At 44.4% G+C, this 13,301-nt stretch overlaps 1 protein-coding gene across 7 annotated transcripts in view; it reads left to right on the top strand.

The window, feature by feature from the left end:
- The first annotated feature begins 4,729 nt into the window (after nucleotides 1–4,729).
- Nucleotides 4,730–13,301, top strand: part of CRAMP1 (cramped chromatin regulator homolog 1) — a 51,872-nt gene continuing 43,300 nt past the window's right edge. For 2 of the 7 annotated variants that reach the window (XM_068908395.1, XM_068908394.1), the window contains exons 1-2: nucleotides 6,451–6,864; nucleotides 7,359–7,714. In XM_068908395.1, coding sequence (XP_068764496.1) covers nucleotides 6,581–6,864; nucleotides 7,359–7,714 — 640 coding nt within the window. In that variant the 5' untranslated portion in view covers nucleotides 6,451–6,580. Of the gene's footprint in view, nucleotides 4,863–6,450; nucleotides 6,912–7,358; nucleotides 7,715–13,301 lie in introns of those variants that run through there. The other 5 variants (XM_068908397.1, XM_068908396.1, XM_068908400.1 and 2 more) reach the window with 5 other exon arrangements.

Genomic DNA, 13,301 nt, shown 5'->3' with positions numbered 1-13,301 from the left:
ACTGCCCCATATTAACTCCACCATCAATTGTAATTCCAGTAAAGTCACAACAAGTCCATACATTAGTTTGCATAAATAAATTTTAAAAGTGCATTTGAGCAACAAGTCACACCTCTAGTACAACTGTAACTGATAATTTACACACACACTAAATTATGACAGCTTTGGCCAGGAAACTTAGTAAACTAATAAGCCTTAAACTAATAAGGCTTAGTTTAAATCGTGAATCACACTGCTTCCATTTTGAAAGAATACAAGAATCTCTGGGATCTTTCTGGCAGGAAAAAAGTCTTTTTTTTAAATCAAGAAGGAAGCACTATGTAGGAGGCAGCACTGTATCTAAACATGATGTGCATCTTCTAGAACTCAAAGGTAGTTCTCATTGGCTTCACAATCCCTTTTAGAATGAGTTATTCTGCAAGCAGCAGAAATTCATCAAGTCCCATTTCCCTGTGGCTTTGTATCTCATGCTTGAATTATCTTCTGCCTAGTAAGGTGTCAGTTTTAACTGGGGCATTTATAGCATTTCTTTGGGTGGACTCTTGGATTTGTAATAACAGCCTTGGCTAATTTGCCACCACTGCCAAGGTAGAGTTACTAAGCTGTTTTTGGCTCCATCCAGCTGTCTATTTTCAGCATCTTTGTGCAAGCAACATATTTAAGATCAAATTAGGTTGAAATTGAGGCTCTGAGCAGACAGGAAGGCAACACACAGGCATCTTGTTTCCTCAGGTAACCAGGCGAAGAAAACTATTGTAACTAAGCCATCTGGACACAATCCTGGGCAATGTGATCTCGGTGACCCTGCTTGAGCAGGGGAGTTAGACTAGATCTCCAGAGGTCCCTTCCAACCTCAACCATTCTGTCAACTACACAGAACAGGCAAGTCAGAAACATAAGGCTAGTACAAGCCTCAAGCAGTCATCTAGCCCATCTTTCCTCACTTGGCTGGAATAAAAATCCACCTACAGAAAACACTAATTCTCTTAAGTGAAGAAATTTCTTATTTTTAAACCATAAGTCATTGTGAAAGCTGTCTGGCACTGCAGTGTTACATAGAAGCTTTGCCTTCTATACCTAAACTGTACATCCCTAGTTGTGTAGACTTCAGAGTGAGAAAGTTCCCTCTAATATTCAATGGATAAGCCCTGCTATAAAGACAAATTAATACCCTGTCCTAGGAATAAGACCTTCCCTTCTCTGAGTACTGCCCTCATGAATGGTACTTGACTACTAGCAAAGGATAAGTAAAGGATAAAGCAAAGGATAGGCAAAGAACAGGCTCCAGCATGAAAGTAACACATACTGCTTTTCATCTCTTGTTTTAAAGACTTGACCTCAAGTGTTGAGAAAAATAAAGCTGCATGATTAGGTGCTTCCTATTTAGTAAGAGAGTAACAATAGGAGTCTGGCCTTCAGTTTAAATCCTTACCCGAACAGGAAAAAAGGTAACCTCTTGTTACCTTTAGTAACACAAAGACCATCCACTATCATTTGCCAGATCTAACAACTGAAGAGCCTTTAAGAAAGAGCGAGTTACAAATTAAATTTAGAAGCTTCTAAGTAACCTAGAGGCAAACTATAGTATACTATACTGATGGTTTTTTTAACTTAAGATCTTTGGAAAAGTAGTTTAATGTTATAATTAGTATAATGGTCATACATATTAAATGTTTAATTAAAAGCCCAACATAATGCAGTTAGAAGTATCAACTTTGTCCTTCTGCTAGACAAAACATGCAATAACTATTTTTCTTTCTATTAAGCATGCAGTTATTACACCTTAAATTATGCAGAATGTGCAAACTCAAATTAATGGTGCTGCCTAGTCAAGAAAACCATGGCAATAAACATTAAAAGGTATTTTGTATCTGTGAAAGCCTTCCAAAGCATGATCACAGACCTTCCATATTAAAAAGAAGAAAGAGAAGTTCATGCGTCTTTTGACATCTACAACCTACCCCCCCACACCTCTCAGCTCTTGCTGAATGCTTTATTTGTACTTTCACACACATGAGCAATTTCACACCATAACAGTCCACTTGAGGCAGTGGGGCTTTTCAAGCATCTGTAGTTATTTACACATACAAAAAATGGAAACCTTCAACTCTGAGCTCCTTGGGGAACTGAACTTATCTTTATATGTTTGCAAAGCACCATGGAAATATGTGGCCCTGTAAATGCAGAATGCATCGTTTCCTGTCAGTATTGTTAAATTTGGTTGAGGTCAGACCAATTTGCAAAACTACTTGGTTTAAGCCAGATGATCTTGTCCTACACCATAACAAGACTGCAAAATACACTTTATTCAAAAGAAAACCTAATTAAAGTAGAGATTTAAATTTGAAACTGGACAGCAGACTATGTTAACAGACGGGACCAATATGCAATTCGGCTCTTTTTGATTTACAAATTGTATTTAGAGCAATAAGCTTGGTTAATCACAGCTATGCAGAATTACATGTTATTAAAGAATATTTACAGGAGATAATGCAAAGCTCTAGGCATGCTCAAGTAGCTGTAAGTTTTGTGAGAATCATTTTACTGGCAGTTATCAAGAAAACACCACATGTAAGTATCAGGCAGCAGTTGTTGGAAAAACAGGCCAAAGTTGTGGTTAGCAAGTGAAATTCAAGCCCTGTTCACATAGCTCTACCTCACTGAATAAAACTTCTTAATCCTGGAGATTGTTTCTTAAAAAAAAGAAGGGAAACATCCCATTTTAGCACACCTATACAAGTGCAAACTTCACAAAGGAAGTCTGGAAGTTGTAAATACACTAGGCATATTCCTAAGAGATTCCAAACTTCTTACTGCATGTATGTTATTTATAGTGCTAAGAATAGCAAAGAGTTAGAAGCCTTCTTTTAGCTAGAGTATTTAATTAACAAGCAGCATGCCATCAGATAAGCAATTGGGAAAGCAAGCTCTTCAGCAGCCCCTCCGTGCCAAAGGACAGTGCTTGGTCAGGAGCCCTCTGAGCCACCACTCCCCAAAGCCCCAGCTGATCAGCAGCCCCCAGCACTCAGCTAAGCTCCCAGCATTCATTGTTTCTTGAAAACTCTGGAAAAAGAGAAGGAAATCAGCAAGAATTGGCAGTTTCCGTAGTCTACACCAAAAAGCCATTAACTCCAAGCTCTAAAGAGACATCATACCTGTACTCTTTTACCAGGCAGAGGATCCCACAGCCCCACCCCAGCTAAGCAGGTCTCCTCCTCTTGACCCAACAAGGCTCAGCAGTTTTTCAGACACAACAACCCAAGTATTTCATTCTAGCTTAAACCTAGGGCCTGGCTCCACAAATGTGGGGGGAGTTATGGGGAGAGAGCTGCCCCAATTCATCAGGCAGCACAGCCCCAACGCTCTCACCATCTCCCAGGCACAGAGGCGACACAAGCCGGCAGAGCCAGCTGCCGCACTACACTGCGGTGCGCCAGGAAACATTTCAGGGTGGCCCCACCACGCTGCAAGCTGCTTTGAGAGGAACAGGTCACATCTGTGCCCACAGGAGGCCAGGCCACACCTGGCAAGCAGGTGCCAGGTCGGGAGGCCAGAGGGAAGCTCCGCAGCTGAAGGCCTTCCTGTGGCAAACACAGCACAGCCCCACACTGCTTTTACCCTCTGGCTTAAAAAAAAACCAGAGCAACAAGACACTACAGGGGAGCTCAGCGGAGCAGCAAAGCAAACGAAGCAAAGCAGCAGCTATGCAAAACCGCACGCACTGCGCCGAGAAACGCCTCTGAGCGGAGCGGGGTCAGGAGCAAGAGGCACTCCCCAAGGCGGCAACCGGCCGGCCCCGCTGCCCCGCGGAGCGCTGCCCCGCGGAGCGCTGCCCCGCGGAGCGCTGCCCCGCGGAGCGCTGCCCCGCGGAGCGCTGCCCCGCGGAGCGCTGCCCCGCGGAGCGCTGCCCCGCGGAGCGCTGCCCCGCGGAGCGCTGCCCCGCGGAGCGCTGCCCCGCCGCCCGCCGCCCCGCCGCCCGCCGCCCCGCTCCCGCCCGCAGGCGCCACCCAGCAAAACACGAGCGCCGCCGACGGACTATAAATACAACCTCGCATGCAAATGAACACCTATCTGACCAATGAAGATCTGGATTATGGCCCAGAGCCCCGCCTATGTGGTCCTCCATTGGTTTTTTGTTTTAGCCAATCAGCAGCCAGCTTTGGAGGTTCGTCTCCCCCCCCACCCCCCCGAGGACTACAGGCTGCCTCCTCTTCCTTTGCGTCAAGCCGTCGTCACCCTCCCCGCGCCGCGCTTTGATTGGCCAGGGTTGGGGCCGCGGCCCCGCCTCCGACCTGGCGCCCGCTTGCCGCCAGCCAATGGGGCGGTTTGTTTAGGGTGCCGGGGAGGGGAGTGTCGCCCGCGCTCAGCTGGGCCCGCGCCGCCGCGCTCCGCCCGCTCCCCCGCCAGGCGCAGGGTGACTAGGAAGCGGAACAGCCGCGGCCGGGACCCCGATCCGCGGCCCGTCTGGGGCCGAGCGTGGGGCCCGGGGGGGCGGCGGGGGCAGCGCGGCCGAGCCTTGGGCGCGGAGGGGCCGCGGCTCCGGCCGGGGGCGTTGAGGCCCAACGGGGACCCGCCGGTCGCTGGGGCCGGGGGGGCACGGGCCGCGGCCGCGGTCGCGGGGGAGCCGGGGGAAGAGTTCGCCTCCCCGGCGGGGAGCGGGGCTGCCGCCGCCAGCAAAGCTGGGAGGGCCGCCGGAGGCCGCTGGGTCCGGGCTGGTCTTGGGGTGCCTCGGCGTCCTCCCGAGCTGGCGGGTTGGGGGTGCAGCCTGGGGTTGCCTGGGGCTGCGAGTGCCGGAGGATCCGAGGCAGCCACCACCGGGAGAGCTGGAGCGCGGAGGCTGCAAGGCGGCATTGATGCGGCAGGTAAAAGCCTCGGTGGGGGATGGCGGCTCTCGTGAGAGCGGGCTGTGGCGTGGGGGCGGAGAGGGGCCAGCGGCGTGGGGCAGCGGCGCCCTCGCCCCCCGTGGGGCGCGCGTACGCGAAGGGGGCCGGCTCGGCCCGCCGGCTGTTGCGGTCCCAGCTCTCGTGTCCGAGCCGTCGGTCAACGCGGTAACTGGCGAGTGTCAAGGCACGGAAAGCGTGTCCTCTGAGAGGCGTAGGGGGGGTTCTGAGAGGCAGCAGAGTATGAATCTGGAGGACTGAAGCAATAAAGCTGGCAAGGTTTTCCTCTTGAAAGAAAAGAGCAGGTGTCATGGGAAAGAGGAAGAAGGCGGCATCTGAGAGGGAGAAACTCGGTGCAGAGCACTGCTAGCGGGTTTAGGCAGGACATGGTAAGGAGCCAGCTGTTGGGAAGTGGGGTAGATGGTGGGATTTGCTACCCCGCTCTTGTAACTGTCACAAAGACAGGCTCTTTTGGGCGAGAGATTTCTTACTCTGCTGCTAGGGTTGCTGGGGATACCAGTAGATGCATCGTTGAATTTGTGGTAACAAAACTAAAATTGAAATCAAGGAGGTTTAAGCCCTCCTTAACTGAAGCTTTTGAGCACAAACTGTCAGAGAGCTTAGAGGTTTCTGTCCTCAGAACAACTGAAAACATTACATTTTCAGTCGTGTGGGGGATGCTTTTGTATTTGTACTTAGCGATCTACCAGGTAACAGTTACCCCATTTTTAATATGAATTGAGATCTACTGTTCAAACCAGTTTGTTAGGCTATTTGCAAAGAATGGAGCGTGTCCTAACGTCATTCTGTCTTGGTAGATTCAGTGGTTTAGCTGAAAATCGTTAGAGGGAAAAATATCCTTTTAGTAATAGGAATATATGTCATAAACAATAATCACACACAATTATATACCATATAATGCTGACGCGTCTGGTTTATTTTAAAACACATTGTTTTGGTGTCTGTCTTATCCGTAGCAATTCCGTCGTTTTAGCTGTGATACTGGGCTTTTCCTTCTCCTGTTGGTATTTATTTTTTCCCTTAATTAAAGCTGGCCTGTGGCTTCTGCTGTGGTGATAAGGCATTGCAACTGAGCCTTCTTTCTGCTTTGCTGTAGTAGGGTTTCTTCCTTGGAAGTTGGCTTCTTTTAGGTATGGAGTCAGTAATATTTTTATACTCTTTAAAAAAAAAAGAGTTGTTGTTGGGCTTTAGCAGATAATATGATTTAATGCCTTAAGCTTTTGTGTGTGTGTCTGATATTTTGTTCCGAGTATTAAAAAAAAAAATACTATACTGAGCAGATTTATGAACCAAAGTTAGAGGCAGAGTGAGTGGTCATCCCAGCAGCAGGTCCAAATGTCAAATTTGGAATTTAAGTTGTTTTGTGATGCCCTTCAGAAAGTCCATAAGTGGTCTTCTAGCAAATAACGTTTTAAAACTTTTTTTACTTGGCCGAGTGGTTGCGGTGTCTCTTAGAGGTGCACGCTCTGCACTGAGGTGAGGGGGGGAAAAGCTGCTGCAAATGTCTGTGGAGTTTGTGGCCTTTAAAATAAAAAAGGAGGGGGTGCATTAATTTTAAAGAACGCTGGAAGTTGCTGACGTAGCAAGCAAGAAGTTCGTGGCTTTGGGAAGCCAAATCATCTCCTGGTGTTTGTCGGTTTTTAAATGCAAACGTTGACAGGCGATCAGCCTCCAACGCGATGCTTCTTTGCAAAGGCGGCGAAGCTTTTGGGGCGCCTTGTGCACTTGCTGATCTGGCACCTTCCCGGGGAGCAGAGTTGCCGTTTGGGGAGAAGCAGAAAGGTGCCGGGTGGTTTGGTGGGGGTGGAGGGGGGGGGGAGTTGGAAATCTTTGTAGCCTTGGCCAGTCCCAGCCCCAGAGAGAGAGACACACACACAGAGAGAGGAGGAGAAGCTGCTGCTGCTGCTGCATCTAGGAATATGAATTTCCCCCCCTCAGCAGGTCGGATCACCTCGGCTCCATGGTGAGGAGAAAGAAGAGCCCCCCTGGGCCTGAGGAACAGCACAATGGGTAGGATGGGGTGGGGGCGAGGCACTTTGCGGGCCCCCGGCCCCGCTCCGCGCTGCCCTGCTCCGCCGGGGCTTTGGTGGCTGGTTTTTCTCTCTGTGTGTCTGTCGAGCGCTTCCAAACGCCTGAGTTTGGCTTGGCAATTTCTCTCCCAAAGGCGCCCCTAATTCCTCCAGGAAGGTGCCAGAGGGCTGCCGGGGGAGCCTGGCTCCCTTTTAGGCTGGTTTGGGGGGTTTCCTGTGGGGCTTTCCCCCTCCCACCCCTCGGCACAGGTTGTTGGGTCGGGACAGCAAACGAAAGGGGATTTAGTAACAAACAACGGCGGCCATGTTGAGAGGAATTTCTGCAGCTAAACTTCTCCCCTCTCAGCCCAGGGATTTTTCTCCCTGTCTGGGGGGGTCTGTGGCTTGACTCTGTGTCCCCTTCTTTTCTTTCTCTCCTCCCCAACAGGATGACAGTGAAACTGGGAGAGAGCAGCGGGGAGGAAGGGGTGAAAAAGCTGGGCAAGAGAGCAGGAGGAGATGAGGAGTCCCTGGAAGAAGAAGGGGCAGGAGGAGGAGGAGAGGCAGCTCCAGGCAGCAGCAGCACAAAGAAAGAAGAGAAGATTATTAACAACAACACTAACAACAATCCCTCGGCGAACCCCAATTTATCGCAGGCCCCTTCCTCCCTCCAGCCGTCCCACAGCCAGGACCAGCATCATTTTCTCAGGTCCAGTGTCAGACCTCAGAGCAAGAGGTTAAAGAAGGATTCTCAGGCATCCTCTTCAGTTGGCAACAGCAGCAGCACTACTGCAAAAGGCAAAGGTACTGTATTTTGTCACCCTTCCGACACACAGGCCTGGAGGGGAGAGGGGGGAGTCACCTGTGTTTTTAGGGGTTGTCATTCTTGTTCCGTAGATGCCATCTTTTGTTTGCTGTTTGGGAAGGTGTTTGGGGGCTTGTTTCTCGCAGTAGCTGAAATCTTCTTTGTGTCCCAAGGCTGCTGCTTCTCTCCTGCCCACTCTCATGTTTACACTTGCAAAAATGGGGTTTGGGGACGTGTATGGGCAGGGGGGGAAATCTCCCTCCATTACTGAAGAGAACCTTTAATTCCTCCATTCCGTCTGTCCTGAGTTTTAGGAAATTTCTGTGTTCTCTTTCGGGAATTAGACTCTAACAAGCTGTGTAATGAGGTGGCTGCACTCAGAATTCTGTCACTGGGTAATAAGAAAATATTTGCTGGGTACTAGTTTAAAAAAAACCAAACTGATTTTCCCCTCATTTATTTCTGTGACTATTTAAGCAAAAGAACTGTTTGGAAGCAGCTATGAAGTGCACATATTGAAATATTTGTTGTCCAAGGTTTTGTGAGTCCCCAGCAGTACATCACTGTTTCAGAAGAGTTAGGGCTTTTATATGTAATTTGAGTTTTAAAAATTAAGGTTATTATATGCACATATATGTGTGTATATATGTACATACATACATATACATTTATATATATATATTTTTTTACTTTAGCATTGTAGATGAGAACTTGATTTTTCAAGGCTGTTCCTTTCTTCAGTAGCTAGAAGGCAGCAAGGAAATCTGACTGTTTTGGTACTATTGTGTGTGCTCTGCAGTTACTGGTTGACACCTGGCGCTGTACTTGAGCTGTGCTTGAGTCTGCTTTTGGATCCCTTGTGCAAAAATATTGAAGCATTATTTTGAGGAAAATAAAACTTGTAGTTTTTTCAGCACTTGAAATAACAAAGTTTACTCTTATCTGTCAGAAACTAAATAAAAGTCCACATCATATAAATGTATATTGGAGATTACCTCACAGTGATCTGCACGTGCTGGACATTAGGTAAACTTTTTTAAGAATTATGGTAGTTTAGTGTTACAGTCGGAAAGCAATCCTTTGCAAATTGAGATGTTCTAGATATTGCCATATAATCAAAAAATTCTTGAACTCCATTGTTTGACAGATAGTTTATATAATTGACTAAAATATTTTTAATACCTTAGTAAATCCTGTTTAAACTCTTAGAAGATTTTCACTTAAAACAAAGAGTTTATGTGTAGTGTTGGAAGGTAGAACTGAAAAGTCTATATAATTTTTTCCCAGTTGCATTAAATCAAATAAACAAATGACATACCCAGGAGTATTTAGCTGCAGATAATTATTTCAAGAATTGTAAATAGTATTAAATGTGAGGAGAGGTTTCTTTGGAATACCTGACCCATGAATGACATGTACAACATGTGTGTTGACAGTATTCCATTACTGTGAACGTGTGTACACATATGAACAAATACATGTTGGTATCTTTGTGCATGTGTGTGTTCATGTTTGCATATTTGTAAATAAACATATATTTCCAATTTAGAGCAGCAGAATAGTCTAATGAGGTGTACTGACACTAAATTGAAAAGCAGACTTCATTTATTTTGTAGTTCCGTTTCTGAAATAATCAAAATAATAAATTCCGTTCTGTATGTAATTTTATTTCAGTAATCAGTTGTAGATAAATAGTACATAAAATCTCTCTACCTGACTATGTTGTTTGGGGCAGCGTTCTTAAATCATTGAGAATGACAGTCAGTGGTAGAATTATGATTATACTTTCACTTTTTAAATTGTGAGACCAGCCACAACTCTGCCTGGCTAGTTTTGATGTGAATATATTGGAGCCAATTTCTCTGATATGGTTGAGACTGTAACTCTCAGTTCTTGGAGAAGGGAGCCATAGACTAGGATCCCTTCTATTTAAAGTTCTTTACACCCAGAGATGCATACTGAGACGCTTTCCAGGCTTGTCTGAATTTTCCTTAGAAATATCTTGTGATCAGAATTCATGGATGTTTGCATTCCAAGGGAAGCGTCACACAGTTAGCTTCCAATAGGGAGCTAACTGAATGATGAAGGTTACTAATGGAGGTGGGACTAAACTCATTGCGCTCGCTTTCCTGCTAGCTTTCCCACTCACCCTGCAAGTATAAAAATAATAAAAAGCTCAATTACATTCACAGTCTTTTGGATCAGCTTTGAAAATGCAAGGCTTTTCCATTTTGCGTGTCACAGTTGACGTGATAACTGCAAAGGTAATGTTAACGTTGGCCAGCGGGAGTGTCTAGACCATGCTTATATTTGGTGCATAGCAGAAGCTTGTTAGTGTGCTGATCTTTCAATAAGGCTATGTAACGCTTAAAATATTCTTACAGAAATAGTCCTGCTTTTAGGATCTGGTTATTCCGAAGTGAAATCTCATTGGGAAGAGCATCAGGATGGATATTATTAGCGAATATGGTCATTTAACTTTCTTTCAAGCTGTAGTTACTCAGCAGGCATTGATTGGTCCTGATCACGTCTTTGAAAGAGATTTGGAAAGAGTATTATTTTCTGTCTATTACAGATTTCTTTATTTTTGGCATTGGTGCTTTTAGGGTACTTCATTGTAGCAAAATAATTATTGATAAAGTAAACTTCACTGAAAATGGTGGGAAGAGTTTGGCCACTCTGCAGCTGCTAATTTTTCTCCTTTACCTTACTATAGTTCAGGGAAGACTTTGAATATTCTCAAATTCTGCCTAGCAGAATGTATATTCATGTTCTTAATTTTCAGATTACCATGAAGCTATCTTTATTTGGGTTTTTGGATTCTGGCTCTTCCCTTTTGTGCACTCAGTTGCATTTTGAGTTTAGGGCAAAAATTATGTAAAAATTAGCATAATAAGATAATATGTGAAAGCTATTTCCGTTCTAAAATCCTGTCTGTTTTGAATTGGTGAAAAGTTTATCTAAGTTGCTGCAAAAATGTCTAAATCTCTATGCAAATATTTAAGAATGCCTAATATCATATTTTCAAGTATTTATCATCTTATTGTCATATTTCCAAACTTCTATTATATACCTCAAATAATGCACACCTTCTGAATTACCAAAACTTGAAAGTAAGTCTTATAGTAACTTGCACAAAATCAGAGAAGGAACCTGAAGGAATAGCGGAGTGGAGGCAGTTGAGTATGAGAGCTCGAAAGGATGAAGGTTTGTTCCTTGAGGAGGAGGAAGCAGACCAAGAGAGAGGGAGGTTGCTGAAGAAGAGGGATTTCTGAGAGTTCACTTCTCATATACAAATATATTGCACCATTGCTGAGCACAGGGGTTTTTTAGGTGTGTTGGGGACTCTTTTCCATGAAAAAATGAGGGAGGGGAGTATGCATGTGTTGCATTCTGAGCATAATGACAAAACAAAATTCAGAGTACTTGCAGTTGCATTCTGTCGATCTAGTCTGAATTAAAGTAGGACATTCTCATTTCCATGTTTTTACTCATTTTTCCAAATGGAGAATGAAGTAAGGAGGAAATAGTAACAAAATCTATGGTGATGAAGCGTGTCGTTGCTCTAGATTTATTCACAAAATGTGCAAAATGGTGCAAAAACAGTATTTAGATTTATTTTGCAGTAGTAAGTAGTTCTTACTCAAAAAAAAATTACTCCCCTGAAAACATTAATTGAATTAAAATGTTCCATCTTTTGGCTTCTCATAAAACTCAATAGAAAGTAGACCATAGTTTGTTTCAGCCCGTTCAAGTTGCATGTCCTGTAGTATGTGGTTTAGATTAACTACTGACTGTTCTCGTATGAAGAGGACATATATCCCAAGGTAACTGATGTTTGTACTTAAGTGATGAAATTTATTTTATCACCTCTTCCCCAATTTGTATGTTGCAGAACGTATTGTTAACTTGATGTAAAATGTCATTCCATCAGCATTATTTCTCTAGGGAATAAATGACTGATTAAAAGCTACCAGCACTGCCCTTTGTCGTAATATTCTCTTTAATTCTGCCCATCTCATTGTTTCTCCTCCTTCCTTCCCAGCCTGACATGCTTTCGTTCACTCTTTGCCCCCCCATTTATCCAGGCTCTCCCTCTCTCCCTTTGAAAATGGCTGGGGACCAGAACTCCGCAGTATCTTTCACATCATGCCGCACCCCAAGAGGAGGATTTTGTTTTGTGTGCCATGTGCAGTAGGTACTGAACTTGTAAAGGTGCTTGTCTCCAAGGCACGTGATTGCACAAACATATGGTTTAGAGGGAACTACATACTTTTTCTGATCAGGATACATGTTAGTGTTTTAAAACACTTTAAGTATGAAGCAGGATTGCATAGATAGAAGTTTAATCACTGCACCTCTCATGTCGGCTGGCATAGGATAAATGTTAATTAAGTTACAGCTTTTGTGTATGTGAATACTGAACTGTTTCTTCCTTTCTTCTCATAAACATAGAAGTATTTCCCAGGCTGATCCCTTGTGTCCTGATTTCTTTTTCTCCAGTGCTAAACTACTTAAGCAACTCTGTGTATCAGAAGCAAACCGAATTTTTTAGTTTTATGCCTAGGATAGGTGCTTACAATGCATTCTCCTTTTTAAGGAGTTTCTCTAATGGAAGAGCAAGAGAATATTGATTTACTGGAGTTGGGGGAATTATTAAATTTATGTTACACCATGTTTATTTAAGATGGTACACATTTTACAACCGTATTTGGTTAGCTCACATGTTGCTGCCTTCGATAGTTTAAATATGTATCGTCCATAGAAAAGTAAGCATTCAGTATAGTTTTGTGTATAGACTCCTCTTGATAATCAGCACTGGATATGTTGGAAGACATTCAGCTACATCTTGGTTGTTCAAATCTTCTGAAGAGTAAGAGATGGAAGAAGCTAGATGGGTCTGTACCTTTTAAAGACATTTAACTGTTGTGTTTAAAGCTTTGGATATGAATAATAAGAACCTAATATGGAATGAACATATCAAATGGCTTGAGCTGTTCTAGACTTACCCCTCTCAGGAGTGCATGCCATTTACTGCAGAAACAAGCAAGTTAGGAATTAGTTTTCCAGGTATGTTAGTTCTCAGACTGAAGCATTGACTTGTTGCGAAGTGTGTCCCTCCTCCTCTCCTATGTATCCTCTTCTCAGCTAGAAATCTTGGAGAGGAAAGCAAATCGGATCCAGAATGCGTCTTTGTTGGGTTGTCCTTCCACACACCAAATGGCTTCACTAAATTCCCAAAGCCAGTCCGTTCTAGGGGATCAGCTGATTTGTTTCTTCACTGAAGTATGTGGTTGGTATCTGGCCATTGAAAAGATATATGGCTAAAAAATGGGGCTCATTTGCCAAGAGATCAAGAAGAAAGTTTAGACACTTGTCTTTGATTGCTTTTTCATTAAAAGCAATGAGTAAATGCTCCTTGGGTAATGCTCTGCCATGAGAATAGCAGAGTGTGTTTGGAAGCTTTCTGGAAAGTTTAGATTGTAGTACCTTACCCCAGTCTGTGGGCAGTAAATGTTTTGGCATGTGTTTCAGAAGACTGCTAGGCGCTAGCACAGGTGTGTGAGAGTAAAATATTTGCATGAA

This window comes from Struthio camelus, chromosome 15 (genome assembly GCF_040807025.1).
Source record: "Struthio camelus isolate bStrCam1 chromosome 15, bStrCam1.hap1, whole genome shotgun sequence".
Classification (NCBI taxonomy): domain Eukaryota; kingdom Metazoa; phylum Chordata; class Aves; order Struthioniformes; family Struthionidae; genus Struthio; species Struthio camelus.
Note: the sequence above shows the minus strand (reverse complement) of the source record. Positions and strands in the feature narration are given on the sequence as shown.